Here is a 22,847-nt window from a genome sequence, read left to right on the forward strand (position 1 = left end):
GGGCCGACGGTTGGGGGTGAGGCCGCTCAGCACTCCGCACCGCCCGCCGCCGTGCTCGACGTTCGATTCACCGCGCCTGCGGGGGTCCGGCGGGTAGCAACGCGCGTGCGCACTGGGCGAGGGTGACGCGCGTGCGCAGCGGGCCAGAAGCAGGGGTGAAACGCGGGAGTTCGCCTCCCTCGGGTGCTACTGCTTTGTGTGCCAGGATTTCTGTGTACTCTAAGCAGACATGCAGCTTTTTAAAAGCGCAGTGGGCTCCCACCCATCTTCTGCTCCTTGCTTTTTCATTCCATCTGGCGCGATCTTAAATCTGCGTCTGCACAACGGCGTTCTGCCGGCGCGCCAGTTTGCTCCTAGTTCTTTTCTTTTTTTTTTTTTTGAGACGGAGTTTCGCTCTTGTTGCCCAGGCTGGAGTGCAATGGCGCGATCTCGGCTCACCAAAACCTCCGCTTCCCGGGTTCAAGCGATTCTTCTGCCTCAGCCTCTCGAGTAGCTGAGATTAAAGGCGCCCGCCACCACGCCCGGTTAATTTTTGTATTTTTAGTAGAGACGGGGTTTCGCCATGTTGGCCAGGCTGGTCTCGAACTCCCGACCTGAAGTGATCTGCTCGACTGGGCCTCCCAAAGTGCTGGGATTACAGGCGTGAGCCACCGCGTCCGGCCTTAATTTTTTGAGACGGGGTCTCGCTCTGTCGCCCAGGCTGGAGTACAGTGGCAGGACCACAGCTTGCTGCAGCCTCGACCTCTCTGCCCCAACCTCTCTGCCCCAAGCGATCCTCCCTCCTCGGCCTCCAAAGCAGCTGAGACCACAGGTGCGTGCTCCCACGCCCATGGGCGCTCCTAGTTTTCTTGCCAAAAAAACATCGATGCCACGAATCTGCTTGCACATACATCTAGTGAAATGGCTGAGGGTAAGTGCATTTTAAAAGCACCTAGGGCCGGGGGCGGTGGCTCACACCTGTAACCCCAGCACTTTGGGTGGCCGAGGTGGGAGCATCGCGTGAGCCCGCGTGAGTTCCAGAAGAGCCTGGGCAACATAGGGAGACCACGTTTCCATAACAAAATTGCAAAACTTAGCCGGGCCTGTTGGCGTCCGCCTGCAGTCCCAGCTACAAGGGAGGCTGAGGCAGGAGATCGCTTGGGGCAGGGAGGCCGAGGCTGCAGTGAGCCTTGGTCTCACCACTGCACTCCAGCCTGGACTACAGAGTGAGACCCTGTCTCAAAACAAAAAACAAAACCAAAAAAAAAAAAAAAACCCGGACATGAGTGGGGGCTGCAAGACCATCAGAGGCTCCAGTGGGGGCACCTCCCCTCAACTCCGTGGCAGAAGACTGGAGGCTTCTTCCTCCCTTCCCAGGGCTCCTCCTCCTTCTCCATCAGCCTCTCCAGCCCCCTGTGCTCAGGGTCAAGAGCCTTCCCAAAGGCCTGCTTTGGGGCAGACATGGTACTTTTGGTTGGGTGAATGCACCCCTTCCCATGTTTTCCCTGGAACAGTCGGCACCCAGAGCAGGGTAACTGACAGCAACGCAACCAGGCTGATGGATCACTCTTCTCAGCCTCGCTTCTTCTTGATCTCCTGGTCTATTTGTATGTTAATCTATACAGACCAAAAGGACACACTGCAGGTTTAATAACCTTAATTACGGTTCTTGGCTGTCTGCAAGATTTTTTTTCCATGTTGGTCAACATAGCATTAGATGACACCAGTTGAGAATTTAGTGGTTACTTCTTTATGGCTTACCCTTGAGGGGTTATGTGACTCACCCAAGATCCCACAGAGAGGGAAGGAGCTGGGGCTCACCTGTGTTTGTGGCCAGAGGCTGCAGGCAAACTGTGTTTACAGTGGGCAGGGAAGGTTCCCTGGGCCCCAGGAGGGAGTGGGGCTGGCCTGTTGAGCTTTGGTTCATGCCATGCTAACAGTGGTGGTGCCTCAGGACTGAGAGCCTCCATCTTGCAAGTCCCCAACCTCAGGACTAGCTTCCTTCAGGGCCTGTCTCCCTTTGAGATTTTCTGAGCCACCTGTCCCTAGGGAGCAGTGAATCAGGGCAGTGAGTGTGGCTGGTTAAAGCCGAGATGCCTGTGCCCAGGTCCCCAACTCTCTTCCATAGTCAAAAGGCTTAGAAGGAAGTTGAGGGATTGGTGTTTCTCACGGAAACAGCGTTTTATTTCTTGGAGGTAATTTGTAAGTTTTCTTAGCTGGTTTTAGGCACTAAGCTAAAAGCTACTGGTGACTTTGAATCTGCACTACCCCATGAGGTCGATACCATTACAGTCTGCATTTTATGATTAAGGAGACTGACTCTTTCCCCAGGTCACACAGTGAGGCAATGGCAAAACCGAGAACTGCTGCCTCAACTCATTCTTACCTTTTAGTCTTCGCTGCCGCAGGCCTGGCTTGGCTTGCTCCTTCCCCACCCCAAAGCACAGCATAATCCTCCTCCACTTCCTGCAAAAGCACTGCTGGAAGTGACACCACCACACACCACATCAAATGCTTACCTCCTCTGACCAGCTCATTTCTCATGGCAAGTGATGGGGCCGCAGGCAGGCTCTGCACACAGCCAGATGCCATCCGTGGGAAGAGAGTGGAGAGCGCTTGATGCTGCAGCATTTGGAAGATGCTTCTTAACCACGGGTTTCAATCCCTTCTCTACCCATACAGCTTCTGTTAAGGCATTTCGGCCGTGCCACTCCTAATTTCCATGTGAACGCTGTAAAATTAGAACTCTTTGATCTGTGGTTCTCTCTGGTCAAATTACCAAGAAAAGAGGGATGTACAACCTGAGAAAGCATGTTCAGCTTTATCTTTTTTAACTTTTTTTATTTAAATAAGGAGAATTCTTTCATATGGAAAGAGCTAGTACAATCACATATTTGAAAGGAGAAACAATAGGTACTGAACCGGAGGGAAAGGGCGAGGGTTTGAGTGTGCCAGCATCGGCCTGGTGAATCCACGATTCCATTTCCCATCCAAGGTAAGTTTCCCGAAATAACGTCTAAACAAGCTGCACTTACACCTCTAGCCATCGTCTGCCCTTTCAAATATCTGGTCTACATGGAAAGACAAAGAGGAAAGGCCAAAACATAAACAAAAGGAAACAAAACAAAACACAGCCCTCTCAGGAACCAAAAACCCCACAAATCCTTTTTTACTACACAAGGCATGAGGTCAAAAGCTTAAGAGTACAGTGTCCCCTTTAGATCATGGAAGAAAGGCGTCCACACAGAGCCTTAGCAGGAATTTCCACTCCAAGGCTCCAGAACATGCTGAAGATGGGGCTCTGGGGGTGCCACTACCATCCTGGAGGCCACCAACTGGGGTAGAGACAGTGAAGAGCAGGTCTCACGTGCCCGAAGACCACCAGCCAGATATACACTGGTGGCCCTGGTGGAGCATGGCGGGGCAACAGCGTCCATCTCCAACACCAAGCCACTCCTGTCCTGGATGACTTCCTGCTTCGGTCCGTCACATTTCAGAAGAGAGCTGGCTTTCTGGAAGCCTGTTTCCCATTCATCACAGAATATGACAGAGCACACACACTCTGGTATCCTTGGTCTTCAAAGGCCATTTCCAGCAGACCCTCTAACCTAGGCTTGCTCTGCAGGAAGTGAAAAGGGACAAATGAAGATTTGAGGGGCAGCCTGCAGTTACTTGGCAGAGGGGAACCAAATGGCAAGGGAGCAGGCTCCACCAGAGCTGCCATGCTGCCGCAGCAGGCCAGGCCACAGCACGGCCGTGCACCTGTGCGCGCTCAGCTTCCAGAAGGCGTCACTGACCATCCGGAAGGCAGATCCCTAAGATAGGAGGGCGACAGCTCGGCTGGAGAGCACTGATGTCAATGTTTAACAAGGTACCCCAGTGTCCCTAGAAGTGGCTGGAAGGACCACAGCTTTGGAACTGAACTGATTTTCTTGAATGTGAAATAAAGTCATCCTTTGTTTTCCCCCTTAAGGAACCTAGAGCCAGAGTGTCTATGAATTCCAAGTTTGAAAACAATACAAATGTTTTAAAAAAAAAAAAAAACTGGGGGGAGAAGCCAACAGTGAAGAAAACCAAACCGAATGCAGCTGGCATTGAAGTCCCCAGTGGGTGGATGAGCATTTCAGATGCACACCCACACTCTGGACTTCATCCCACTCTAGCGGACAGTGGACAAATACCACCGCAAGGCCACTGGTTGCTGAGCAATGGGCCGCACCCCCGATGGCAAAGGCAGAGCTGCCAGCATCGGGAAGAGGGCAACTTGAGCAGGCAAAAGTGAGTGGGTTCTGACCCCCCACTCAGCAGCAGAAAAGGCAAGCGCTGGTCTCCACCTGTTCCCACCAAGGCCCCGTGGTATCCTGGCAGAAGCCTCTGCATGTATCTGCGCTCTGAAGATGGGGGTTTGAAAACAAAATAAGACCCTACGTCCTACTACCTTGAGCTTGGCTCTAAAACCACGTGAAAGGAAGAGATATATTGCACCTTAAAACGTCTCTGCACTAAGAACTGCATTTAATCAGACCAAGGAGGGGTTGGGGCGCTGGGAGGCCTGAGGCCTGCCCTCAGCCCCCAGTCTCATTTAAAATCTGCATCTCAGCGAAGAGACTGCAGCTCAGGTCACACAGAGGTGGTGACTGCACCGAACTTCACATGCAATTTCCTGGCCTTTCCTGCACAGAATTAATTCAGACATTATATATAAATAGAGCAGTGAAACATTTACTTCTTTTTTTTCATCTAGACCTACAACATCAATACATATAAATAAATTCTAGTGTTTTTTGTTTTTTTTATTTGGGGTTGGGGAGAAGGAAGGAAGGAAATACCGGGTAAGAGAAAAGGGCTGGAGAACAGGTGACCTTTTTGTTTTTATTTTTTCTCAAACAGCAAGTACTGTGGGTCTGATGCCAGGTTCACCTGAAGGGTATATCTTTTTAACAGCATCCGGGAGGCTTTTTCTTTCGACAAATCATACGCACCACCGCGTCAGGTGGGAGGGGTCTCGCCATGTGGCTCAAGTGTCCAGGTGGAGATGAATGTGTGGCTCCCGCAGGCCTGGACTCACCCAGGAATGGCTTGGCAAGGGGGGCAGATAGGGACAAAGAGGGCTCATCCCAGGCCCCACAAGCAGCCGCTTGCAGTGGGAGAAGGGAAAGCAGACACGCAGCTCAAGTAGGGAATGCCCGGAACTGTCAGGTGGACAGCCCCTGGGGAAAGGACTCCAGCGTAAAGACTCTGGATGAAGAGGGAAAAGACCAGGTGAGGGCAGGAGGGGAGCTGCTGAAAGATGCAGGTGAATAGTAAAGCAGCTTTCAGTAAAACTGCTCCTTCCCAGGCAGCTCTGGGGTGGGCACTGTTTGTAGGAGGCCGTTCTCCCACTTCCTTAGAATTGTGAGAGCAGTAAGAAGTTACTTTAGCAGTTCCTAAGATGCTCCTTCCCCATGTTCTACACTAGACACAGAGCTTAGAGCCCAAGCCCGAGCGCTGTCCTGCACCCATGAGACGCCGAGGGCAGCCTCTGGGCAGTGCATCCCCGGCCCTCTCCTCACGGTGTTCTGAGCTGGCCTCCTCTGGAAGAGCAGGTAGACGCTCAGTGACCCCTAAGAACAGCTAAGAAACTTGAACTGTCCCCTTCCCTTTCCTCGGAATGACAGAATCTGGAGTGATTTCCTTGTTTCTTATTTAACAACGACACGCCCAGCACACGATGCCTCACACAAGCCTCTGGCTGGAGAAGCTGCCCCTGCAGAGACTGCGCAGGCCCTCTGGACGTTGGTCAGCCCTCCACCCAGCCTCACCCTGCCCCCTGCCCCGGTCATCTGAAGACAAATGAGACTGATGCCTGCTGCTTAGCTCAGGCCCTCCTGTCCTGACAACCTGGGTCTGCTGCTGGGAGTGAAGCAAAGGAGGAAAAGGACAAACTCCCAGCGGCCTCACTTGGGGACCACACGCAGGTCCACTCCATCACCAAGTGGTGTTCACGACGAGCTGTGTGGGAGGTGGAGACGGGTCCAGAGGAAGCAGCGGGCTCCAGAAGAGGAAGGAAGGAAAACAACAGGTTACGGAAGGCTTCAAGGAAAGAGTGCGTGAAACACAGCGCCCGAGGGGCCGGGTGTGGAGCCCCAGAAGCAGAGGGCACGGGGCCTGGGATGGGCCTGTGGTGTCTCAGCTCATCCCATCTGGGCCAACCTGGGAGCCACCGGCAGCCACCTCCATGACTGGTCTCTAATGCTCAGCACATCCACCGGCTTCAGAGCAGCTCAGGACAGGGACCCTGTGTGATTCTCATGCTAAAACCGTCATGAAGTTCATGGGCTGCCTGTAGGCACCCTGGGCTCATCAGGCCAGGAGCTGGAACACAACTGTGACCCCCCCGCCGCCACCTGCCTGCTGCTCTGCGCACCCCATTGCTTCCCAGGCGGGGAGCCAGGCACCAGAGTGCTCGCAACAGGTGCCCTTGAGAACCTCCATTTCTTTTTGCAAATAACCTCAAAGATGAACCAGCTGAGGAATCAGGAGGGGATGCATTCTTAAGAGTCACCTCTTAAGGTACTGCAGTGACATATCAAATTAAACAGGACAGAGGCTAGAGATGGGAGGGAGGAGAGGGGCTGGCAAGAAACATATAAAAGTTCAGCTATACACAGGGAGCTTGCGTTTCTGTTTTCTTTTCCTTTCCCCTTTGTAAAAACCTTGGCTACATTTTAAAACAAAAAGCCTCAAAGTAAAATGACCCTGCTGCCAAACCACCGTGCCTAGGACTGGGCGGCTGGGCCGGAAGCACTGCTGAGAAGGCGCCCTGGCTGTGCGGCAGGACAGGGAGGAGGCAGGGAGGGCGGATCTGCACTGCACGGGAGGCGTCACTCCACGGTCACGGTGGGAGCAGATGGGATGAAGGTGTCGTTTGCTTTTTTGTTTCATATCAAAGCAAGCGGGTCAATGCCATATATCCACGGGTGCAAGCTGGTTGACAACGGAGCTTTCGGGAGTGGAGAGGAGGGAGGTCTCTCAGTCCGGGCCAGGCATTTGGACGGTGGATCTGGTGAGGCTCCCGAGTGTCGGCTATGTCAAGGCCGCATGGCGGCACCATCCCCAGTGGGGCGACGTGAGGTGGCAGCCAGGCACCATCAGGCCTTACTCTCCTCCACTTTGACAGCCCGAGGCTTGATCGCTCCGGTTCGCTTCATCTGGGAGGCAGCCGAGGGGGCCTCCTGCAGCTTCACGGCTCCCAGGCTGGGTTTCTCATCCACTCGTTGTTTTGCCTTTGGACAGATGAATGGGAAAACAAAGTGACCCTGGTGCTGAAGCGTGTTTGGACACACAGTTCCCACCACTCCCTTCCTGCTCCTGAGATGCAGGGAAAGCTCCCTTAAGTCGTCCGTCCCTTGGTTGAAGGACCAGACTTAGAAACCCTCCTCCTAGTAAGGAAAGTGGCGCGAGTGCCCTCTCTGCTCCCTCCCATGAGCCCCAAGTGCAGTGATTCGGAGAGGCAGGAAGACACCGGGTCCTCCACAAAGAATTCCGCCATGGCACATCCCAGGGCGGAAGCAGTTCCGGTCCCAAGGCCAACTGGAAGAACCTTTTCAAATCAGTGCACCTCCTGCCCCGCAGGCAAAAAAGCCCCTTCGAGTAGATCCAAGTGCCCCCTGCACGTCTCGGAGCCCCCGACTGTCTGCTGGGGCCCTAGGCAGACTTGCCCCACAGATCTCTGGCCGCGATTCAGCCAAACCCCCTACTACTCCCACTCTGTAACCTTTTCCTGGGGCCCCATTCCTAGTCAGGGCTCCCCTGGTCTGTGGCTCTACACAGGGAGTGGGGTGGGGAAGTCACAGAGCAGTCAGCGCATCTGCCCCCCACCAGGTCTGAACTCTGGAAGAAAGCTTTAGAAGCTCATTCCACACAACTCTCATGACCCCCAAGGGAACCAATGAGAGCAATCACTGCCCACCTCTACCAGCCAGGCACAGTGACTGATTAAAAACCCAGGTCTGAGGGGCCTAAGCTCTGAGCCCCAGCATGTTTTAGAGAACAGAGAAGAGAATAGTGCCTGCAGGAAAATACACTGCGATGTCCTTTTCATTATATGGGTAAAATTAACTTCACCTGTGCTCCCACCCGGCCAAGACAAAAACGAGACACACCACTGACCAGAACCAGCGCGCGCACCCGGGCTCCTAGAGCCGACCCCCAAACCTAACCGAGTCTCCCAGGGCACCTCAGCCCCGACCTGCCAGGGCTGGTCCACCTTCCAGCACCACCTCCTCAGAGGAATCGGCATCCTCCCTTCTCTGCAGGACAAGGAAGGATCCAGACGCCCGTCAAGAGGAGAAATGCCTTCGCCAGGAGGGACGCGGACGGCCCAGCTCCTGGTTCCGTGCTCTAACCGCTAGGGCATGGCTCTCTTTAGACAAGGAGCGCTCAGATAGGTTGGACAGTCCCTTCTCTTTTGGCGCTTGGAGACAGGCCTAAGTGTCCAGGGCTGAAGGGTCTGGAAAGCCATCTTCTACCTGTTGCACGTAGTGTCCCTGCACAGAGCCCATGTTAACTGCTGATCCAGAGGGCTTCCCACTGGGGCTAGCAGAGCTAGGCCTGAAAAAACCAAAGGCAGGGGTTGAGAATACACAACGTGTCACCACAGAAATGGAGTCAAAGCCTAGCACACGGAGGAGGCACAAGGAAGGAAGGGCCTGTGGCCAGAGGCGCGTGCTCGGGACGGTCTGTGGATCTCTCGGATGGAAAACAACCATAGACCTAAGACAGCCCAGAACGCAGAAGGGTGAGGGGGTGGCTGTCACTGACCACCCCAGCACCTCCAGGACAGAGCTCAAGGAGACGCATCACAAGAGAGGGAGGCCCAGGCCCTGTACAGGTGGGAACGGCTGTCCTGCTGTGCAGAAAGCGACACTGGCTGTCTCAGGGTCTGGACCAACATGATGCAGTGCCCCAGACAAAAGGCCTAGAAGCCTGACACTGAGCCAGAACTGTGCCGAGTATTGTTCTAGTCTTAACTTTTTAGAAGAAGGGGTGGGGGAACCAAAATGTACAACATACTTCTAAATGTGTCCCACTGACCACTAGTAGTTCCCAGGGATGTTGTGGGTGCTACGTGGAAAACTAGTCTGCGGTCAAAAAGCCTAAGTGCCGTGTGCAGAGTTCAACAGGACTCTCAACCTAGGGCCGCTCAGCCTCTGTGTGGTGAATACCCTCCCCAGCAGGCCAGCCCGGGACAGCACTCCCCCACGGACCTGACCAGGGAACCCTTGTTTTTGCAGCGCACATCTCGGCAGCTCTATTTCCAGAACACTTTGGGAAACACTGCTTTACACAATTATAGCAATTCCCCAACCCCCCTAAAACACCATAGAAACAAAGCTACTAGTTTAAGGCTTCCACTGTCTAAATATGCTCCAAAGAATAATCTGCTGCCATTCATTCCTACAACTACATAGACACAGGCGACTCTTGTCCTGTCAGGCTCTGTTCTCTGGGTTTTGCCTTTTTGAGGCTTCTGGAATCTGCTTGTGGCAGCAGCAGGACAGCGTCTGCTGAGACCTGCAGCTGCCTTCCTCCTTCCAGTTCCGCTCCACGGTCGGTACTGTCCAGCTATCTTTTTCACACAGTCCTGATGTTTTGGTCTATATGACAGACATGGTAGGAAAACAAAATGTACTAAAAACAGAAATAAATGAAGCCAGGAGAGTGAAAATAAGAACAGAAAAGAAAGAATGGGAGGAAAATTCACAAAAACCCCTTTCTCTGGAAATGAAGGTACAAGAGTGGAATGCTGTGATGGAAGACAGGCAAAGGGCAGCGGGGCAGAGGGGGCGCAGCCAGAGCAACCTGCAGACCATGGGGGCCCGGCTTGCAGAGCGCTCCTCGGGTCTGCAAGGACCTGTGCAGTCGTGGGGACACCTTGTGGCGCCTGCAGCGATGGTATTAACCTCACAGGGCACCATGGGTCAGGCAGGTCTGTTTCACTCATTTATAAACACAAAGGGGTCTCAGGACTCTCCCACATGTAACAAGGGTGGACTGTACAAGCCCTCGGAGCCCAGGGCCAGCGCATGCTGCCTTCACACACCAGCACGGGCAGAAAAGGCAGTGGACCAGAGGCTCTCGCCAGCATCCGACAGAGCCACCTGAGTATCCAGCTAAGGGGACCCTGAGACAGTTGCTGGAGGTGGGGACAGACACAAAGGAAGCAAAAAGAGGGTGCTGGTTTGTAGTGTGGAAGGAATGGCCCCACAAGCCCAGCAATACAAAGTCCCCTGGCAGGGGTCATAGGGCAAGTCCGAGGAAAGAGACGCTGGGAAAGGCCATGCTTCTCCCCTTGCCAGGATGCAGCCCTGTGGCCAGTGGGTCCTGTTTTCAGATCTGATGGGAAGTCACGTCAGTCCTGACGCCTACTAAATGTCAGCCGTTCCTTTTCCTACCTTTCCAGGAAGCTCCCCAATCCAGAGCATCTTATTTATTATAATGATTAAAGCCAAAACCACTCTCCTGATTCCTCACTCCCCCACGTTTAACTGCAACACAAGTGCATCCCCGTGCTGAACCACCACAGTGACACGTGGCCCACAGAGGGACCAGGTCTCTGGTGGCTCTCCCCAGGCCCACAGATTCTTCTGGGCCACCGGGCCACGGCTCTGGCAACTGCTCAGCTCATAGCACACAGTCCCCAGGGAGTGGTTTTACCTGTAGGTCTGTGGCGATGGCACGGGGCCTCCTGAAGGGACATTCTGTTTACTGTCGGCAAAGTGGAAGCCTTTCATCTCCATCTGAGAGGGCTAGAGAGACCAAGCAGCAACAAGTTGTCATCTGAGGCCCTGGACACAGCTGGACCACACAGACTCACGGAACAACCCAGGGCAGAGGCGGTGAGGGCCGTGCGAATTCCCAGGGAGGCATCTTCTAGAGCAGTGGTTTTTGGCACCAGGGCCCAGTTTCATGAAAGACAATTCTCCCACAGACCAGGACAGCTCTGCAGCCCAGGGGCTGGGCACCCCTGTTCTGGAGGAATCTGCAAGCCCCTCCCCTCCAAGCCAGACTCAAGAGGGCTGCTTCTTAGAAAGCAAGAACCATCACAATATTTTGTTCTTTTTAAAGTGAGGTGGGAGAGCCAATGAAGCATGGCCGTCCATAGCAGGGCCTCCTGGGGAGCTGGGGAGGAATGCTGGCTCCTGGCCCTCAGCCGTCGACAACTTCAGAGTCCCCAGGACCTGCCTGTGTGATGGCCCCACACACGGTCACCTTCCTTTCTGCCCTGACAGTCCTGCACACACCCAGGCCACTGGCTCTTTCTACCACACAGGGGTACTTAGCTTGCTAGAAAAGGTTGGTGACACAAGGCCCCCTCCCTAGGGTCAGAGGCAGATGGGTCCCCTTACCTCTCTGCTGGTGTTCAGGACTGGCGGCTGGGACCCGGGCGGAGGAATCCTTCGGGGGGCCCCAACAGAGAGGCTCTGCCCAGGTGGCAGCTGAATGGACTGGGGCAGGATCAGCGGCTGCTGCCCCGAGCCGTACCGAGGCAGTGGCATGGTCAGCTGTTGGGTGACAACGACAGTCAGGAGGGGGACCGACCGATGCTACGGAGAAACCCCAAACACGCACCAAAGAGCGACTGCACATGTACTTCAAATTCATACACTTCAGAAGAACTAAAGCAAACCCTGCACACAGCAGGACACGCTCTGATTTCTACTGTAGCACAGGAGACATCGCCCAGGATTTCACACCTTCGATGGCAGGGGCAAGTCTTCTTGCTGGAATGGAGTAGGTGGTGAGAAAACGGGCAAGACAAAGCTGGCTGCAGGCACAGGAGCTAACAGCGTTAAGTGTGTCTCATCCACATCTCTGCTAAGGGCTGCGTCTATCTTCAGCCCTTTCTGCCTTTGTCCAGCAAGTGCTTCCTAAAAGCATACGAGGTGCTGGGGAAGCGGCAGGGCCCTGTCCGACATGGGCCTGCACACTGCCAGGGTGGCATGTCACACGCTGGACACAGCTGCAGGACACTCAGGGTGCAAAGTGGCACAGGATCTGTGTGTGCACACCAGATCTGTGGGTGCACACAGGGCGGGGTGGGCAAGGAGAGGACGAGTGAGGAAAGTCAGAAGTAATGGCCAAGCCAAATCCCAAAAGATGAAAGCTGCACCAGACGTGTATCTCTGCATTCCTCTGTACAGCACAAACATTCAAGACTCTCACTGTTTTGCATCAAGTGGTGGTAAAAACAAGACTGGGCTGGATTCTGGGCTGTGAGGGTTCTTTGAAGCATGCTGTGACAGGAGAACAGGGTGGCTGCAGGGCCTAACTAACTAGAACAAGATAGGCGAGGGGGAGATGTGGGCCTGGAGACTCTTAAGGACAGGGGGACACAATGGGGTAGCAGGGCTGGGCCACGTTTGGTCTCTCAGTCACTGTCCTCTTCATCTCCCTGCTATTGAGTCCACAGTGGAGGGTCAGAAGGATCTATTGGAATTACATCACTGAGACGTGTAGTGGCCAGAGCCGCAAAACACCATGCTCCTCCTTGGAGCACCAACATGGTGCAGGATGAAGATGATGGGGACATGGTGCCATTTAGAGTGCTGACTTGGGGTATGATCTGACTTGCAGGGAGGCCAGGTAGGAGCCCCCACAGGAGCTGGACAGTGTGGAGCGGGGGTGGAGGGGATGAGACACAGCTGGATTCTGAATGCTTTTAAAGCCAGAGCCGACAGGCCCGCTGAAGGGTCAGGTGAGGTGAGGGGAGCAGGCAGCCAAAGAGGACATGGACTGGACAAGCAGAAGGACGGGGAGGAAAATCGAGTTTTGGATATGATGAGTCTTGAGATGTCATGAGACCACAGGAGAGGTGCTGGAAAGTCCATTGGATTTCACATTCAATTCCAGGGACAGATCTGAGCTGAAGATGTCCATTTGGGAGTGAGGAGAAGATGGAGGAATTTAGAGCCATGACTCTTAAAAGACGCCCAAAGCAGGGCCCAGGGGCATGCCAACTGTTACGGACTGGGAAGGAGAGGGGACAGCAAAGGAGACTGAGGAGGAAGTCTGAGGCAGCAGGAAAGCCAGGAGTGACGGCCTGGTAACTGGGTGAAGACAGTGCTTCAAGGGCTGTGGGGGGCGGGATTACGGGGTCAGCACTGCAACTCGTCTGTGTACTGACAGGAAGGGCCATCCGATGCATGAAAGGGAGGGAGACTTGCTGGGGTGGGGCCCCCCAGGGGCACAGGCAGCACCCAGGCAGGGATGTGGCCACAGGGGCTTGGAGACTGTCACTGCTTCTGTTTCCTGGGTGACACAGAAAGGGAGATCACGGATGGGAGGCAGCGAGGGGCAAGATGCAAGTCTGAAAAGCTGCTAGGAGGGTGGTGGTTGACTCAGAGCCACAGCTTGGATGAAATGCAAAGGCCATGTGGCTCAACGGATCTGCTGATGGGGAGGAAGAAGCCAAGCCAAGTGGGAGAATGACAAAAACGTGGGTGGTGGAGACTGGGCGTGGTGGCTCACACCTGTAATCCCAGCACTTTGAGAGGCTAAGGTGGGTGGATCACTTGAGGTCAGGAGTTCGAGACTAGCCTCGCTGACATGGTGAAATCCCATCTCTACTAAATATACAAAAATTAGCCGGTGGGTGGTAGGCGCCTGTAATCTCAGCTACTCGGGAGGCTGAGGCACGAGAATCGCTTAAAACCAGGAGACAGAGGTTGCAGTGAGCCGAGACTGTGCCAGCCACTGCACTCTAGTCTGGGTGACAGAGTGAAACTCCATCTCAAAAAAAAAAAAAAGAATTTTCGAGTTGGGTCACTAGAGGGAGTTGAAAAAGCCAGAGGTGACAACTGAGAGGGACGCTGAAAGTTGAGATTATGCGAGAGCCACAGCTACTGGGAGCGGCCAAGCCTAGAGAGGACTGCACAGAGCAGGGGCTCAAGTGAACAAGGGCACCAGTGGTGAGGAGGGTACAAACTGCATGGACAGGGTCCATGGCACAAAGACCCAGGGTCATCTCTGCAGACATCAAAACCACTAGGAACTGGAACAGGAGAGTGGAGACAGACTGAAAGCCAGGCCAGACAAGGAGGGTGACCCTCAAAGGTGCCGAATGCTGCCCACAGGTCGACGGAGAGGAAGATTTCACAGCAGACGCTGGATGTGGTGACGGCACCATAGCAGCGTGGAGGGCTTGTCAGGCACAGTCTATGGTGTGAGCTTCAAAGCTGGGGTTTCAGGGAGGAAGGAAGGAGTCTAGAAGCATCAACAACTATGCAAACAGGACTCCTACCCCATTCCACACCCTACTGCACAAGGGCAGGGAGAAAGGAAGGAGCCCCCATCTGGGGGCTGCAGGAGCAGGCAGTGCTTAGGGCACAGCCAAGTCTTGAGAATAAAGAGGTGGATGAGGGGCCAGGGGTGGTCGCTCACGCCTGTAATCCCAGCCCTTTGGGAGGCCAAGGCGGGCAGATCACTTGAGGTCAGGAGTTCGAGACCAGCCTGGCCAACATGGTGAAACCCCATCTCTACTAATACAAAAATTAGCCAGGTGCGGTGGCATACACTTGTAGTCCCAGCTACTCAGGAGGCTGAGGAAGAAGCATCGCTTGAATGTGGGAGGCAGAGGTTGTAGTGAGCCGAGATGATACCACTGCACTCCAGCCTAGGTGACAGACTCTGTCCAAAAGAAAAAAAAAGGTGATGGGGCTACTCAGAAGAGGCTGATTTCCCGCACACTGAGGAGCGGGCACAGTGGCTACCAATGAACAGCATGATAGGCCAGCACACACTGAGGCGGGCGGAAAGAAAAGGCAAGGTCGTGAAGGAAAGAAGCCTAGGGCTTTGGGTGGAGTGACTGAATTCCTGACCTGTGGGAGCTGGGAGTCCAACATCTGGGAGGCACCCAGGCCTGCAGCCTGGCCGAGCTGGCCCTCATAGACCAGGGCTTGGTTCCCGCTCATGGGCTGGTAGGGTGAGCCAGACTGTGGCTTCACCATCTCCAAGGGCTGCATGCCTGGGAACGCAGAGTACGGAGGCTTCAAGGCTGTGCCCCCAGAGAGGATCATGGTGCTGGGCGGTGACAGGCTGGGGTGCATGTACACCTGAGATCTGCAAAAGCCAGACAGATGGTCAGGATCAGGTCGATGAGTCCAGCTGTGGATCTCGTCCCACCCCTCAGAGATCCCCCAGAGAGCTTGCTAAAACACAGATCCCCGGCCCCACTCCCAGAGCGCGACTCAGAGGGTCCAGGATGGGGCCTGAGAACAAGCTCTTAGATGGCGCTGATGCTGCTGGATTAAACAAGTGAACACATCCAGGCTGTACGAGGCACAGGACATCAGCCACAATGACTGGCAGCCACACTGACGGAGCAGCCCACGGTGGGGAGGAGGCAGGGAGTCAAGGGGAGAGAAGGAGGAAGGAGCAAGGGAAGGAGGCAAGATGACATGGAAAAGCAAAACAAGGCCTGCCACATATCAGCTCACCCCAGGCCTCTCCTAGAGCACAGTTAACGGACTGAAGAGTGATCCAGAGCAAAGCCCCACCCTTCCCCACCCCGCTGCCCCAAAGCAGAGAAGCACCAAACAGCCACAGGACAAAGGCTGCACACAGGGCTGAGGCCCTGGCTGTGAGCTGCCAGCTCCACAAGCTGGTACCTGAGCTCACCTGAAGGGCTGTAAGGAGCTGAAGATCTCCTGGGACTGGGACACAGGAAGCCCACCCCTCAGTCCAAGCTGAGCTTGTGCCTGCAGAGATGTGTGAAGGGAGATAGGGATCTGCTGGGCAGCGGCGGCCTGTGAACAGGAAAACGGGGTGGTGGAGGTAACCACAAGGCCCATCCAGGTGATTCCTCCCCTCCCACCTCCCCTGCCCCTCTCCACATGGCTGCTGGAACACCGCCCAAAATTCAAATGCCAGCATGTCATTCCTGGGCTTCCCTTGCTATTGGGATAAAGCCTATAATGAAAAACTGGTAGCAGCCCCAAACCGCAGCATCTCCCTACCCTGGAATTCTATACGGCAACAAAAATGGATTCTAGCACATACATCAACAGCGGTGAGTCCCAGAAACATAACGCTGAATTTAACGACGTACAAAAACAAAGATACATGCAGTCTGACCCAGTTATGCAAGAACCAAAATCTTGAAAACCAAACAATACAGCAGTTAAGAACATGTTTTTAAAGAGGTCAGCAGAGACCACGTCCTCCATCAGCAAGCCTGCGCTCGGAGCAGATTCTGCCTGGAAGTCCACTGTCGTGGCTGGGCAGGCACATGGGTCGAGGGGCGGCTGAACCATCCCAAAGACCCAGCACCAGCGTCAGAGGGGAGACTTCCAAACATCACCCCTTGGCAGCACAGAAAGTATGCCAGTCCTGCATAAATAACCAACGCCTGCTCATTTCTAAGACTACCTCTTTCTAATGCATCCATGCCTGGGAGTTTAGGCCTTTCTTCTCTTCATCAGAAGGATACCTGATCACCAAAGAAAATTCCATTTTAGCTAATTCCCCGGCTAGGACACAGGAGGGAGAACTTTGAGAAAGGAAAACTAAGCAGAGTCTGGAGCAGCCAACTCCACTCCTCTTCCCTGTCTCTTGTTTATTCACTTAACACATGTCTCCTGGCGGGCCAGGTGCTGGTCACCACATGTGGCGGGGACGGAAAACCAGACAGACAATGAGCAGATAGAGCAAGCCAATTTCGCCTTGCGCTGGCTCCTCCCCACCACCCCCAGCCAGGCCACCTGGCTGGCTGCTGTCACCTGTTGGTAACTCTGCTGCTGAGGTATCGTTTGAGGAACGAGCCGGGGCTGACTTGCAAACACATGGCCATCCAGGTACAGGGGCGGGAGGTGGCTGCCTGGAAACAGAGCGGCAGAAGGGAGGTAGAAGAAGATCAAGCCTCACTACTTCTGAATGTCCCTGAGGGTGACAAGTCTACAGGTCTGCTCTACCCAGGAGAGTCAGTGCGGACGGACAAGGGCGTGTGTACAGAGGCTGCTTGGTTCCCTGTGTGCCTGAAGCACGCGCCTGCTCACAACACAACACGCCTGGCACACACCTCAGGGAACCCAGGGAAGATGCAGCGTCAGACCTAGGAGGTAGGAGGAGGCAGGTGGGCTCTGGCCTACCCTTCCCACCTCCCACTCATCAACTGCCCCAGACACTCGAAGGGACATTCTACTTTAAACAGGGCTGCCTTGGTCTCTCAGTCACTGTCCTCTTCATCTCCCTGCTATTGAGTCCACAGTGGAGGGTCAGAAGGATCTATTGGGATTACATCACTGAGACTGGCAGCTGGGCCCTCAAAACCCCCACGCTTTCCCTTGGGGGCATCAACACATGACAAGGATGGTAGCAGTCAGGACAAAAACAGCTGCCAGTGACTAAGGGCTCTGTTGATACAAAGCCCTTTCCAGGTAAGACCTGGCATCACGGGTGTGGCCACCTCATGGAGCAATGTCATGGCCCCCGTTTCATTTAAGAGAGGAGGACGCTGTGGCTCAGCGAGAGCTGATCACCAGCCGAGGCAGCACAGCTCCAGCACGTAACCCAGGTCTGACTCAAAGCCAAGCCTTTGCCCGCTCCTCTCACCAGTAGGCAGGAGTGCCTCGCTGTCGTCCCCCAGTTCTGTTTCCCAGCACGGGGAAGCAGAACGTGCACATTACCTGCAGCACAGGGGAGCTATGGCCACTCGGCCTAAAAACAAGTTGCTACTTCTACCTGCTACTTAAGACAAGGCCAGGAGGTGGTGTTCGGGGCTGTTAATCCGTTTCTCTTGATAATAAATGGAGAAGGACCCCAAGGCCTGGCTCAGGGGATGAGATACCTGGCATAGAAGCAGAAGGTGCTACAGAGGCCACAGGCATGGGTGGCATGGACACTCCACCGAAGGAGCTGTAGTTGACCCCGCTGGAGGCACCCACAGAGGATGGAGGCTGGATGCCTGAGCCAGCGCCGCCTGGAGAGCTCTGCTCCGGCAAACTGGGGGAGTTTTCCCAAGCCTTGCGCGCAGACTCCATCTTCAGAAGCAAGGGTGGGGGAGGGATGAAAATTACTATCATGATGGCAGTGGGCAGCACCGATCTAAGCTTTCGGGGGTTCGGGGACTCCTCCCTTCTGCCTCTTTGTAAGCTAAGGTACTGGGTGGGCCCTCGCCCAGCTCAGGGCTGGTGTTACCTTCAGAGTAAGGTCGGCGGTGGGGAAGGACATTGGGGAGAGACCAATGGCCCTCTGGATGTGATGGTCCCGCCGCAGGATGGGGATACTCTGTGTTAACCCTGCCTGGAGAGGAGGAAAAAGAAACCATGGAACACAAACAGGCAGAGAGACGGCTCTGCCCAAACCCACCCATGGCTCGCCTGAACACACTCAAGGCTCGTCCAAATGCCATCTATGACTTGCCCAAACCCATCTGTGGCTTTGCCCAAAAGCACCTACAGTGCCCAGCAGCATCTATGAATTGTCCAAATGCATCTTCAGTATTGGCCACATGTACCCAAGACCACCCAGATGAAACTGATGGCAGCCAAGACCACAACTGATCTCCTTGAGATAGCTGCCTCCATCAGTTTCCTCCACACAAGTCTGCAGAGAGCCACCCCCATATCCACACTCCATGGTGCCCTCCAGACAGGGAGAGCCATGTCCCAGCAGCATAAATATGGACTGGCTGCCTGCACGCAAGCACCTGGTTCAGAAGGCACCTGTCACCTGGCCTGCAGATGCCTTGGGCCAGACAGGGAAGGCTGTGCCCCTCAGCAAACAGTGAAAGAGGGCTCTGGAAACAGGTTGAAAATGCAACAGTGCCCCCCACCTCCTGCAGATCCCCGGTGTCCATCCACACATGATAGGGACTGTAGACTGTCAGAGTAAAGAACCTTGTAGAGCCCAGCACTTCCACATTTTTTTTCATTCAACACCTGTGAATATTGTACAGCACTCACATTCCTTGGAATCCTCTGGGAAATGCTGCCCAAATGATACTCATTCATTCAACATATGCACTAGCACCAACCCCTGCAGGCGGTGAGGACAGAGCAGTGAACCAGACGTCACTGCGGCAGCCTCGGCCACAGCCCCGAGTGGCCACAACAGATGCAGCCGCCAGCTCCTGAGCCCACGGCGGAGCGCCAGGAGGCCTTCTGGACCACAACAGACCGCAGGTGGCAGCGACCCTTGGATGGTGAGGTGGGGCCTCCTGAGGAGGGCTCTCCTACTCGATCTGTGTGCCCCTCACCCCTGGCCACGGAAAAGGCAGCCTGAGTATGGGCTCGCACCTGGCACAGAGGAGACAATGGAACCAAAGAGAGCCAAATAAACCAGACCTTAGGAACTCTACGATCCCCACTGGAAGGTCACAAAACCTGGGCAGGAACATTTAAGCACCTTTTAAGGACATGGAGCTGCTAGCAACTGAGTCACGTGCCAGCCCAGGTCACCTGAAATACGTGTGCTGTCTCCTTCGCCCAGGGCCTGCCAGCCCCAAGCAGCGAGTGCAGCCAGAAGTGGAAGTGTGGACTTACATTACTGGCCAAGGCATCCTGAAGTTTAACAACCGGACTCCCAGCAGGACCAGAGGCAGAACCAGGCGGCAAGCTGAAATCGGAGTCCTGGAGAGAAAAAAAAAAAAAAAAAAAAAAAAAGCCACACAGCCCACTGAGATCCTCCTGGCTCTCCATTCCCCAGAGGCACACATTAATGTGATGCAGTTTCCGTGACTCAAAAACTCCACTGAGCAGCATTCACTGGAGCCACACATGAGCGAGATGGCCAGAGGCTTCCCGTGGCACAGGAGACAGGACGCCAGCTCCACTCCTTTCCCCCTGTCCCTTGAGTGGCCTGACAGAAACAGGGAAGATCGCTGGCCTGTCTGGTGTCAGTGAAGCAATCTTTAAAGCAACTCAACAGAGCACTGGCCACGTGCAGGACTCCATACCAACACTCTAGCCGCTGGAAGAGTGCTTGGCTCCCATCCTTCTATTCTTTCTAGGAGATAATCCTGTCTGAGCCCCCAACCTCTCCAAGTACCAAAAATAAAAAGTAAAAAAAGCAAGCAAGAAAACAAAGCCTCACTTTTGGATTGACTCCAAATTCAATGGGTGGCACAGGCAGCACGGAGTCCACGTGAATCTCTACCCCGTTAACAGGCGGGACCACAGTCCCTTGCAGCCGCTCGGCCCCCTCTGAGCCCTTCCTGTTTTTCAGAGAACGCTCGTTGCCGATGGGTCCTGGTCTGTGCTCCTTGCTCTGTCCAGAGCCTTGTTCTGAATCCTTGATAAAAAAGCAGAGAGGTGGAGACACAGACTGGAATGACCACTCTCTCCAGCTTCTACTGTCACAGGAATTGAGGAAGACGATGAGACGATGGCCCCTTCCGCCCAGGCCCTGGCCACTGTGACTGGAACGTCCAGGTTACCTTCTGCTCAGATGGCTTTGGGGCCTGCTCCTTGTGGCTGTCAACCTTGGGTTCCGCCAGGCCAGGCCCGCTCATCTCCTCTGGCTTCAGAGTCCCATACGGGGAGCTGCGCTGTGAGGAGGTCGCAGACGACTCCCGAGACTCGGCGCTCAAGTCAACGCCACTATCTCCCTGGCTGCTCTTAAAACCCTGCTGTGCAGAGCACAAAATGGGTTATAGCCTCGAACTCCCAACTCGATTATCCAGAGAGTAAAACTGTGTGTGGCACACAGACTTGTCTACACCAGCTGCATGCCCCTTGCCAAGTCTGGTCCTGATCTTGATCCTGCCCTGCTGAGGATGCCTGACAACTTACATGTGGCCAAACACACCAACCCCGACAGAGCTTGTGACCACAGAATCTTCTGCAGGCCCCAGACCGAGGCTGCCATACCCATCTTACTTGTGACCCACACCAGACTACATGGCTGCTGACGCCAGTTCAGAGGCGGTCCTGAATCCCTCTACCCACCTAGCGTTGGGTCCTCCCTTGTTACCCCTTTTCTCTTTCTCCTGCTCATGCACACCCCATGTACAGGCCAGAAATCAAGATGGAAAAACACTGATGAGCTTGGCCCCATGGAAACAACCTAATTCCAAGCTCAGCTGTGGTGGCAGGGGCTTGGTTGGGCTGGATGCACAGATCCATGGCAGGCCGGCTGTCTGGATGGTGAGCTCACACTCATCCCAGGAGCAGCATGCGGGCAGCGGCCACACTCACCTCCGCGGAGCCAGTCTCGGTGCTGCTGAAGGCAGTGACGGCTTTCCTCCAGGAGTCGTTGGCTGGGGCCTGCACAGGGAGAGCTGCCAGGGGAGGGAGACAGTCAGGGCATCAAAGAGCAACCCGTCTAGAGAAACACAAGTTTATGAGATCTTAAAGAACAAGCATAGGCACGGCTTGCAGAAATCCAACTCCCCTGCCTCCCCTGCACCCCTGACCCCAGCCCCCTACCTGTGACACCCAGTGAACAGCTGTGACGTGGAAGAGCTGGTCTGACAGTCTTACCCAACTTTCCACACCCTCACCCAACATGTTTCTCAGCATCTCACTCATTACGGGAGAGGGTGAGTAGGGCAGAGCCCTCACTCCTGCCCATCTGGATTCTCTGTTGCTATTTCTGCTACGCTCACACTTCCTTTCACTTACATTATTTCTAAAAGTTGGTAGCTTCTTTTTTTTTTAATTTAAAAATATATATTTCTTTCTTTCTATTTTTTGAGACGGAGTCTCGCTCTGTTGCCCCGGCTGGAGTGCAGTGGCGCATCTCCGCTCACTGCAAGCTCTGCCCTCCAGGTTCACACGATTCTCCTGCCTCAGCCTCCCGAGTAGCTGGGACTACAGTCGCCCGCCACCACGCCCAGCTAATTTTTATTTTTATTTTTGTATTTTTAGTAGAGACGGGATTTCACGGTGTTAACCAGGATGGTCTCTATCTCCTGACCTCGTGATCTGCCTGCCTCGGCCTCCCAAAGTGCTGGGATTACAGGCGTGAGCCAACGCCCCTGGCTTTCTTTCTCTTTTTTTTAAACAACAGAGACAGGGTCTCACTCTGTTGCTAGTCTTGAACTCCTGATCTCAAGTGATCCTCACGCCTTGGCCTCCCAAAGTGCTGGGATTATAGGTGTGAGCCACCACTCCTGGCCAAAGTTGGTGGCTTCTACAGAGTCTCTGAAAGATCCAAGTGGGTATTACTAAAATTTTTTAAGCTCACAGACCACTTCTTGAGTGGCCCTGGATCCTGAGCCCAGAAAAATAGATATGCATGCAAAAGTTGACATGCTAGCAGGGGGTGGGGGCACATATCTGCAATCCCAGCTACTCAGGAGACTGAGACAGAAGGATTGCTTGAACTCAGAGGTTCAAGTCCAGCCTGAGCAACATAGTGAGACCCCATCTTAAAAACAAAACAAAACAAAACAAAACAAAAATCTTTTCACATGCTATTTTAATATCCAAGGGCTCTCTGAAGCCATCCTTGGACACAACCCCTGGTCTGAGGAAACAATGAGACCCTGCAGAATTCTGGAGGAAAAGATCTGACAAAAGGGGATGATGACTCACACCTGAGAGTCACATCTGACTCACATCTGGCAGCTCAACCAATCTGGCGCCTGGGCATTTTTGGACATCAACACTATGACACCTGCTGTCACTCAGTCACTACCAAATGTAGCGTTATTGATGTTTTATCAAAGGATTGTGCTCCCTTTCCATCAAAGCTGGGCATGTCGAATATTATTTTGTAGTTTATAAGAACCAAAGTTTTCACGTTTTCACCGAGCACATGAGGACAAGCTATGTGGAAACAGTGAAAGAACCAAGGCCCAGAACTCAGTGTCTCGGGTGCTTGTCCTACGACCCTGGAGTCCCCTGAGTCAAGTCTCTTCCCTCTAAAACCTCAGCTGCTTTGCA

General features: G+C 54.2%; 1 protein-coding gene, 2 non-coding genes and 1 pseudogene across 6 annotated transcripts in view; 1 reads left to right on the top strand and 3 right to left on the bottom strand.

Moving 5' to 3' along the window:
- Positions 1 to 2,806: 2,806 nt before the first annotated feature.
- The window catches only part of PRRC2B (proline rich coiled-coil 2B), a 107,393-nt gene continuing 87,352 nt past the window's right edge, over positions 2,807 to 22,847 (bottom strand). Inside the window, exons 20-32 of one of the 3 annotated variants that reach the window (XM_025359683.1) lie at positions 21,156 to 21,238; positions 20,396 to 20,584; positions 20,053 to 20,250; positions 19,503 to 19,589; positions 18,157 to 18,261; positions 17,807 to 17,999; positions 16,740 to 16,837; positions 15,640 to 15,767; positions 14,841 to 15,081; positions 11,370 to 11,525; positions 10,678 to 10,769; positions 8,490 to 8,571; positions 2,807 to 7,244 (exon numbers count right to left, since the gene is read on the bottom strand). In XM_025359683.1, the coding sequence (XP_025215468.1) occupies positions 7,110 to 7,244; positions 8,490 to 8,571; positions 10,678 to 10,769; positions 11,370 to 11,525; positions 14,841 to 15,081; positions 15,640 to 15,767; positions 16,740 to 16,837; positions 17,807 to 17,999; positions 18,157 to 18,261; positions 19,503 to 19,589; positions 20,053 to 20,250; positions 20,396 to 20,584; positions 21,156 to 21,238 (1,787 nt within the window). In that variant the 3' untranslated portion in view covers positions 2,807 to 7,109. Of the gene's footprint in view, positions 7,245 to 8,489; positions 8,572 to 10,677; positions 10,770 to 11,369; positions 11,526 to 14,840; positions 15,082 to 15,639; positions 15,768 to 16,739; positions 16,838 to 17,806; positions 18,000 to 18,156; positions 18,262 to 19,502; positions 19,590 to 20,052; positions 20,251 to 20,395; positions 20,588 to 21,155; positions 21,239 to 22,847 lie in introns of all 3 variants that reach the window. The other 2 variants (XM_025359682.1, XM_025359684.1) reach the window with 2 other exon arrangements.
- LOC112608074 lies at positions 2,836 to 6,632 on the top strand (annotated as a pseudogene). The gene has a single exon (XR_003115935.1). The product of XR_003115935.1 is annotated as an uncharacterized LOC112608074 (transcript).
- Positions 12,388 to 12,473, bottom strand: LOC112608782. The gene has a single exon (XR_003116069.1). It is a non-coding gene; the product is annotated as a small nucleolar RNA SNORD62 (small nucleolar RNA).
- LOC112608783 lies at positions 17,182 to 17,267 on the bottom strand. The gene has a single exon (XR_003116070.1). It is a non-coding gene; the product is annotated as a small nucleolar RNA SNORD62 (small nucleolar RNA).

This window comes from Theropithecus gelada, chromosome 15 (genome assembly GCF_003255815.1).
Source record: "Theropithecus gelada isolate Dixy chromosome 15, Tgel_1.0, whole genome shotgun sequence".
Classification (NCBI taxonomy): Eukaryota; Metazoa; Chordata; class Mammalia; order Primates; family Cercopithecidae; genus Theropithecus; species Theropithecus gelada.